The sequence below is a fragment of the Zalophus californianus genome, chromosome 5, assembly GCF_009762305.2.
Source record: "Zalophus californianus isolate mZalCal1 chromosome 5, mZalCal1.pri.v2, whole genome shotgun sequence".
NCBI lineage: Eukaryota > Metazoa > Chordata > Mammalia > Carnivora > Otariidae > Zalophus > Zalophus californianus.
In genome coordinates, this window is record NC_045599.1 from 24,832,791 (window position 1) to 24,841,719 (window position 8,929).

Genomic DNA, 8,929 nt, shown 5'->3' on the forward strand with positions numbered 1-8,929 from the left:
GCGGGGCTCAATCCCAGGACCCTGGGATCATGACCTGAGCCGAAGGCAGACGCTTAACGACTGAGCCACCTAGGTGCCCCAGCACTGAAATTACTTCTGTAGCTAACAAGTAATTACTCAGTTTCCTTTCAAAGATAGAGTACCTCTCTGTTCCTGTAAAGACATTTTTCTAATAAGTCTTCTGAAGATAGATGAATAAAATATCAAAATCACCTAGGATCGCTGTGGAATAAAGAAATCCTAATTTTTTTAGCAAATAATGACCCTTAATCAAACTATGGAATACACCCTTAGTAGAAATAGTGTACTTAGGCCACAGCTAGACTTTATTGTGAAAATGTGATATGTGGCTACCTTCTTTCCATTTTAATCAAAAAAAGTTAAATGGCTTTTCTTCCACATATCCCATCCATCCCTGACGTGAGTGGCAGTATCACAAAACAGTGTGTCGTTCTACCATCTAATGGTGGGAACTAAAAAATTGCATTTAATATTCTTCTTGTTTCTCTTTTATCTGTGTATCTTTACCATTCTCTTCTTAGTGAACAGTGTGTTCTGTCCCATTCACTGAGCAATTCTCCCATTCAGTAATGATACAGGGTTTTCCATTTTTATAGGATTCTTAATGCAAGCTTTGTTGGCAAAACATGGGTATATCCATAGTGGATATAAAATGTCATATTTTAAAATAATTTAAAAAATAATAATTTAAAGAGATCAAAGATTTTGCTAAATTCCTGACATATTACACTTAACATTAAGCCATTAACTATCCTTAATGCCTTCTAATACTTGTTAGAAGAGTGTTTAGTAGTCTGTGAAATGGTTTATACATGTCAAACGATTTGCAACATTAATTTTTCATCTCCCATGTGTAGTTATTATTTATGTGGAAATTATACCTAATTGTTTCATATTTGAAATTTGCTCTTATAAAAGAATGTTGAAAGTTGTCACAGTACAATCACTGATAAATTCCCTGACTTCGTATTGTTTCATTAAGTATCTGTATTATATATTTGGAGGAAAGTTGGTTGACCTAGGTTAACTTAATATATTTTAATTATTTCAGTAATATTGAACATTTTTAGTAGTTCCTAGCTTTTTTCTTTTTTTAAAGGATTTATTTATTTATTGATTTGACACAGAGAGAGCATGAGCAGGGGGGAAGGAACAAGGGGAGAGAGAGAAGCAGGCTCCCCGCTGAGCAGGGATTCCCATTGCAGGACTCGATCTCAGGACCTTGGGATCATGACCTGAGCTGAAGGCAGATGCTTAACCAACTGAGCCACCTAGGCGCTCCCCCTAGCTTTTTTTTTTTTCTTTAATCTTAATTCCTGTGTTCCATTCTTCATTCACATTAATTTAAATATCTCAACAGATTTTTTTTTTATAAACTTACCATTAGGAACAATAGAGATTAATAATTCACATGCATATTTTATTAAAGCCAGTGGCTTTGAGATTTTCTTCAAGATACATATCTTGTATATATATAAGAAAAAAGATCGTGTTTATTTTAGCAGACAAAACTATAAAATAGTAATAGACTTTTTAAAACCTGTGTAACTTAAAAATGAAAGACATACTATGTTTCTAGATGGGACAATTGAAAATTATGGACATGAACAGTTTAAATGTTATCTATCAAAATCCCAAAAGGTTCAAGATATATCTATGTAAAAATATGTAACTTCTATACTCTGTAAAAGCTACTATAAAAAAAGTTTAGAGAAAATATTTGCTGCCAACACAATGATTAAAATAGTTTTAAGATATAAGTGCTCCTATGACTCAGTAAAAGATAACTCAGTGAAAAATGGACAAATGATATAAATAAAAAGTTCACAAAAGAAGAAATATTAAGCCTCTCTAGTGATTAGAGAAATGTAAATTAAAACAATATGAAACTTTTTTTGTTCATCAAATTTGCAAAAGTTAAACTGATCATATCCATTATTTGTAAAAGTAACATGGGTGTGAGGAAATGAGCAATCTCAAATATTTCTGGAAGGGATGTGAGTGATAGAGCCTTTTTGAAAGGAAAATTGACATCAAAATTTAAAATAAATGTATTGGGGCGGGCGCCTGGGTGGCTCAGATGGTTGGGCGTCTGCCTTCGGCTCAGGTCATGATCCCGGGGTCCTGGGATCGAGTCCCGCATCGGGCTCCCCGCTCAGCGGGAAGCCTGCTTCTCCCTAGGCCTCTCTCTCTCTCTCTGTCTCTCATGAATAAATAAATAATCTTTAAAAAAAATAAATAAATAAAATAAACGTATTGGGGCACCTGGGTGGCTCAGTCGGGTAAGCATCTGCCTTCGGCTCAGGTCATGATCCCAGAGTGCTGGGATCGAGCCCCACGTCAGACTCCTTGCTTAGCGGGGATCCTGTTTCTCCCTCTCAGTCTGCCTGCTGCTCCCCCGCTTGTGCTCTCTCTCTCTCTCTCTCTCAAATAAAAATCTTTAAAAAATAATAAAATAAACATATTAATCTTTTATCTCCATAGCACACAAGAATACTAATAAATGAACACTCAAATATAGGTATAGGAATTTCTGTAACATTGTTTATAACTGTAAAAAATTGAAAACGGCCTAAATTTCCAAATTTAAGGCAACAATTATAGGAAATGTAGCTTTAGGATATTATGCAGGTGTTGGAAAGATTGATGCAAAATATATATACCGTCAAGTGAAAGAAGCAAGTCACAGAATATATGTTATCTATGAATCCATTTACATACAAAAGTATTTGTGCATATATACATATATATATATACACACACACAAATGAATAGAAATCTACATACTTTAAAAAAAATAAACATGCTTAATGTTAGTACAGTTGACCTTTGAATAAGGGCTTAAACTGCATGGGTCCACTTATACGTGGACCTTTTTTTTTTTTTTGATAGAGTACAGTACTGTAAATATATTTTCTTGTCCTTATGATTTTCTTAATATTTTCTTTTCTCTAGCTTACTTTATTCTAAGAATATAGTATATAATATACATAACATACAAAATATGTGTTAATCAACTATGTTATCAGTAAGGCCAACAAGTAAGCTATTAGTAGTTAGGTTTTGGAGCAATTAAAAGTTATATGTTGAGGGGCACCTGGGTGGCTCAGTTGTTAAGCGGCTGCCTTCGGCTCAGGTCATGATCCCAGGGTCCTGGGATCAAGCCCCGCGTCGGGCTCCGTGCTCCGCAGGAAGCCTGCTTCTCCCTCTCCCACTACCCCCTGCTTGTGTTCCCTCTCTTGCTGTGTCTCTCTCTGTCAAATAAATAAATAAAATCTTTAAGAAAAAATAAGTTATATGTCCATTTTCAACTGAGTGGGAGTTCAGTGCCCCTAACCCCCCAGGTTGTTCAGGGATCAATTGTAGTCAGGTAGGAGAATGAGATTTGGTGAAAGGACTGGTAAATTGGGGATTTTTATTATGGTAATTCCTTAATGCTTAAATATTTTTTACAGTGTGTAGATCAATGTATAATTTTTAAAGGACAGTACTTAAGCTACTAGTGATTTATTTAAAACTTAATTATGAAATAGTAAAAATATTAGCATCTAGTGTATCAGACACTCGTGAACCTCATTCCAACATTTGACAGAGCTTACATTTTGCCGTATTTGTTTAAAGATGTCCTTCCTTATAAGTCACAAAATCTTATAAAGTTAAAGTCCCACTTCCTTTTCTTTCTCTTGTCTCTTTTCAGGTATAATTACTGTTTTACAGCTGGTGGATATCATTCCCATACTTGTTTTTATACTTTTACCAAATGTATGTGTATTCAAAACAATGTATTGTTTTGAGGTTTTAAAATGAAAATAAATGGTGTTATGCTCCATGTGTTCTGTAACTTATTTTCATCATACTTAAGTTTTAAAGATCTGTTCTTTTTTTATTTTTTCACATGGGATTAATCTATTTTGTTGCATAAATATCTGGGTCTTTTATGTCTTATTCCATTGTAAGAATGAACTAGTTTATCCATGTCTCTTGATGAACAATAGTATTGTCTTGTTTTTTGATATTGCAAACAAATTTACCAAAAACTCCACATGGATTCTTGTACCCAAAGTTTATCTGAATTCATATGAGGAGGCAGAACCATTGAGGCATGGGGTATGTACATATTCAATCCTTCCATTTTAAATTGTTCTTTAAAGTAGTTGTACCAGGGCACCTGGGTGGCTCAGACAGATGGGCGTCTGCCTTCGGCTCGGGTCATGATCCCAGGGTCCTGGGATCGAGCCCCACATCAGGCTCCCTGCTGAGCGGGGAGCCTGCTTCTCCCTCTCCCGCCTGCCGTTCCCCCTGCTTGTACTCAGATAAAAAATAGGTTTTGTACCAGTTTATATTCTAGTCAGCACTGTGTGAGAGGTCCCATTTTTCCATATCCTCACTATTGTTGTATATAACTTCTCTCATTTTTTTCCCAAATTGATGGATATGAAATGGTATCACGTTTTAATTTGCATTTCTGGATTACAGATGAAGTAATCTTGTGTTTATTGGTCATTACAGTTTTCCTTTATGAATGTGTGTTCATATCCTTTGTTCACTTTTTTCTCTTGGATTGTCTGGCTTTTTTCTTACTGATCCCTTTTTATATATATTTGGTACTGATTCCTGAGTCTGTTACCTGTGATGTAAATGTCTTCTTCCATAATGTGTCTTGTCTTTTAACACTGTTTATATAAACCTGTAGTATGGGAGTTTATTTTAGTGTATCCATTTTAAATTTCTTTTGCTTTTGTACCTTTTTAAGTAATTCTTTTCTATTCCATAGTCAGAGGTGTTCTAATACATTTTCCTTTAAACATTTAAGTTTTGCTTTTTATGTTTGGTCCTTTATGCCATCTAGAATTTATTTTTGTTTATAATATGAGGGAGAGGTTTAATTTTATCCTTTTTTATGAGAAAAGTTTGCCTCAGCATCATTTATTGGATAGCCTATCCTTTTCCTGATTACGTGTAAAACAATGTGATCATATCCCAAGTTACTATATATTGGAATCATTTAAGGACTTTGTTCCTACTATTATCCCTCTCCTCCACTAAATCTTTATTTACCCCTCTCTCCCCTGGATTGTTTTCAACAGCATTCAACATTCTGAAATATTTCCCATCTTAAAAAAAAAAAAAACTTTATTGAACCCACCTCCGTCCTTGAGCTTCAACGCTATTTTTCTGCACTTTTTTACTACGAGGCTTCTGTGCTTACTGTGCCACTTTTCTCCCAACTCTGTCTTATAGAGATCCCAATCACGACTTAAACTCTGCCACTCCAATCAAACCTTTGTTGTCCCAGTTACTGGTGACCTCCATTTGGAAGTCCAAAGGTCAATTTTTAGTCCTCATTTTATTCATTCTCTCAGTAGCAGTTGGCATAATCAATCATCCCTCTTTTTTGAACAGAGAGACCTAGACACTTTTATTGTAAACCTATTGTGAGTATGATACAGACATGAATGCAAATAAGAAAAATGCCTGCCTTATCTTGTTTGTCATTTTAGATCCACTTTCAGGCTTTTTTGACCCTGCTTGCAAACTTCTCTGGGAGGACTGACCTGTATGAACCAGCTCAAGTGGCTTCTGTACCCTCTGACTTTTAGCTGGTTCTCTAATGAGGGATGCTGGCAGGAGATCAGAAGGAGGGAGGAGAGTGAAGGCAGGTATTTATCTTTCTGACTATCCCTGAGAAGTTGTCTCAGGCTGCACTATCCCTCAAAGCTTCTCTCAAGGTGAGTTCTGTACAGTTCTCTCCTTCCGGTTTGGGTAAGAGCTTCCCTTTCCTCTGCAGGCCTGGGGTTGCAACAGCTCATCTGCTACTATCCATGTGGGTTCCCCTACACTCATAGTTTTGTAAATAGTCCCTTTACAAGTAAATCATTCTCAAACTGCCGTATTTTAAGTGTACCATCTATTTCCTATTGGGACTCACTAATTCACTGCCCTGGGGGAATTTACTTCTGGAGGTGATAGACAATAAACAAAATTAATAAGTAAATTAGAAGGAAAGGGAGATAGGGAAGCTGGGAACAGTAGGGCGTTACAATTTTAAATGTGATCAGGGAAGTTCTCACGAAGAAAGTGATAGTTGAGTAAAGACAAGTGATAGTTGAGTAAAGACAAGTGATAGTCGAGTAAAGGTGAGGATGTGAGGGATCTAGCCATGCATATATCTAAGGGGAGAGCTTTCCAAACAGCAAACTGCTAGTGCAGTGTTCCTAAGACTTGTTCATGCCTGCTATCTTTGAAGAGAACTCAGTGACAGGAGCGAAGTGGTTAATGGGGTGAGTAGTAAGAGATGAAATCGTAGAAATGACGTGGTAGAAGGAGGTGGGGAGTGGATGCCAGTTTATGCGGGCTATTAAAAGGACTATGGTTTTCACTCTTAATAAAATGCAGAGCCGTTAGATGGTTTTGAAAAGAGAAGTCATATAAGATTTTAAGTTTTAAAGAGATGACTTTGGCTATTATGCTGAGAAGAGACTATGGGGCAAGGTTGAATACATGAATATCAATTAGAAATCTGTTGCATAAATTAGGTTAAGAGGTGATAATGGCTTAGACCAGAGTGGCAGCAATGATGGTGATAAGTGGCCAAGATTCTGGATATATTTTGATAGAGCTCATGGTTTAACTGATGGATTAAATGTGAGGTAAGACAAAAAGAAAGGGGTCAGGGATGATTCCCAAGGGTTTTGGCCTGAGCAACTGGAAATATATTGTTGCCATCAATTGTTATGGTGAAAACAGACTAGGTTTGTGAACAAAGATCAGGAGTTTAGTTTTGGACATGTATTGGTTGAAATGCCTATTAGATATCCAAGTGGAGATACTAATTGGACATCAAATGTAATAGCTGGAGTTCAGGAAGTTGTCTGGGCGGACATACGTATTTGGCAGCCATTAATATAGATAAACTACTTAAAATCATAATATTGGATGAAATCACCAAGAAATTGATTATACCTAAAGAAGGAAAGTTGAGTCCTGGATTACTCCAGTGTTAAAAGGTTAAGGAAATAAGGAACAATAAGCACAAGAGACAGAGAAGTTTCCAGTAGGTGGAATGAAAACAAAAAGAATGTAGAACAGAGGTTGGCAGGCTGTGGCTCAGAGAGACTAAATCTGACCCACTGCCTTTTTTTGTAAATAAAATTTTATTGGAATACTACCACATTTGTTCATTTATATATTTTCCCCGTAGCAGCTTTCATACTGTAATGGCATAGTTGAGTAACTGCAACAGAAACTGTTTGATCCACAAACTCTAAAATTACTATCTGGTCCCCATATAGAAAGTTTGTTGAACCCTGGGGTAGAGTCATAGAACCCAAGTGAAAAAAGTGTTTCATTGGAGAGGGAGTGTTGCAGGGTAATCGCAATTAAAATTCCAGTAGGATTTAGACACATGGAGGTGGTTTTGATGACTATGGCAAGAGAATTTCAGTGATGTAATTGGGGAAATTTATGCTCATGTTGATTCTATCCATATTGACCTTTAAATTCATTGTAATCACAGTTAAAATTGCACTAGGGCTTTTTGAGGAACTACTAAAATTTACTCAGAAATTTATGAGAAATAACAAAGGTCCATAAATAGCTAAGTCAGCTATGACAAAAGAGTAAAATTAGATATCCATATGCAAAAAATGGAACTTTGATCCATACCTCAAACTATACATATAAAATTAGTTCAAAATCAATCATAGACTTAAATGTAAAGCCTAAAACTGTCAAACTTCTTGAAATAACAGGAGAGAATCTTTGTGACTTTGGGTTAGGCATAGATTTCTTAGATAAGGCACAAAATGCACCATACATTAAAGAAAAATTTAAGAAGCTGGACTTTATCAAAATGTAAAACCTTTGCTCTGTAAAAGGTAACTGTAAAGAGAATGAAAAGACAAGCACAGACTGGGAGTAAATATTCACAAATAATAAACTGATAAAGAACTTGTATCCAGGGGCACCTGGGTGGCTCATTCATTAGGTGTCTGCCTTTGGCTCAGGTCATGGTCCCAGGGTCCTGGGATCTAGCCCCGCATAGGGCTCCCTGCTCAGCGGGGAACCTGCTTCTCCCTCTCCAAATCCCCCCTGCTTGTGTTCCCTCTCGCTCTGTCAAATAAATAAATAAAATCTAAAAAAAAGAAAGAACTTGTATCCCAAATATACAAAGAACTTTTAAAATAAGGGGACAACCTAATTTTTAAAACAGATCAATATTTGAAAAAATTATCAAGTTATCAAATTATCAAAAAGATATACAAGTGGAAAATAGGCACATGAAAAGATGTTCAATATCATTAGTCTTTAGAAATTAAAATCACAATTGAATACTGCTACATACCTTTTCTGGTAGCTAAAATTAGAATGAGTGACCATACCAAGGGTTGGCAAGGATCTAGAGGAACTGAAATTCCCACACATTGCTGAATGCAATGCAAAATGGCAGAACAAATTTGAAAAGCTATTAAGAAGTTAAACATATACTCCCCATATAATCCAAACTTTCCACTCCTTGGTATTTAAGAGAAATGAAAGCATTTATCCATGCAAAGACTTACTGATATTTCACAGCAAAGGAAACCATCAACCAGATGAAAAGGCAACCTATGGAATTGTAGAAAATATTTGCAGATCATATCTGATAAGGGACTAATATCCAAAATATATAAAGAACGGGCGCCTGGGTGGCTCAGTTGGTTAAGCGACTGCCTTCGGCTCAGGTCATGATCCTGGAGTCCCAGGATCGAGTCCCGCATCGGGCTCCCTGCTCAGCGGGGAGTCTGCTTCTCCCTCTGACCCTCTTCCCTCTTGTGCTCTCTATCTCTCATTCTCTCTCTCTCAAATAAATAAATAAAATCTTAAAAAATATATATATATATAAAGAACTTATACAACTCAATAGCAA

General features: G+C 36.2%; 1 protein-coding gene across 5 annotated transcripts in view; it reads left to right on the forward strand.

Annotated features, from left to right (window-relative positions):
* The window catches only part of LYRM7 (LYR motif containing 7), a 33,568-nt gene extending 29,718 nt beyond the window's left edge, over positions 1-3,850 (forward strand). For all 5 annotated transcript variants that reach the window (XR_003521981.2, XM_035727599.1, XM_027605008.2 and 2 more), the window contains one exon: positions 3,719-3,850. Coding sequence is in view for 4 of the 5 variants with exons in the window: in XM_035727599.1 (XP_035583492.1) it covers positions 3,719-3,828 (110 nt within the window). In the remaining variant the exon portion in view is untranslated. The remainder of the gene's footprint in view (positions 1-3,718) is intronic.
* The last annotated feature ends 5,079 nt before the right edge of the window (positions 3,851-8,929 follow it).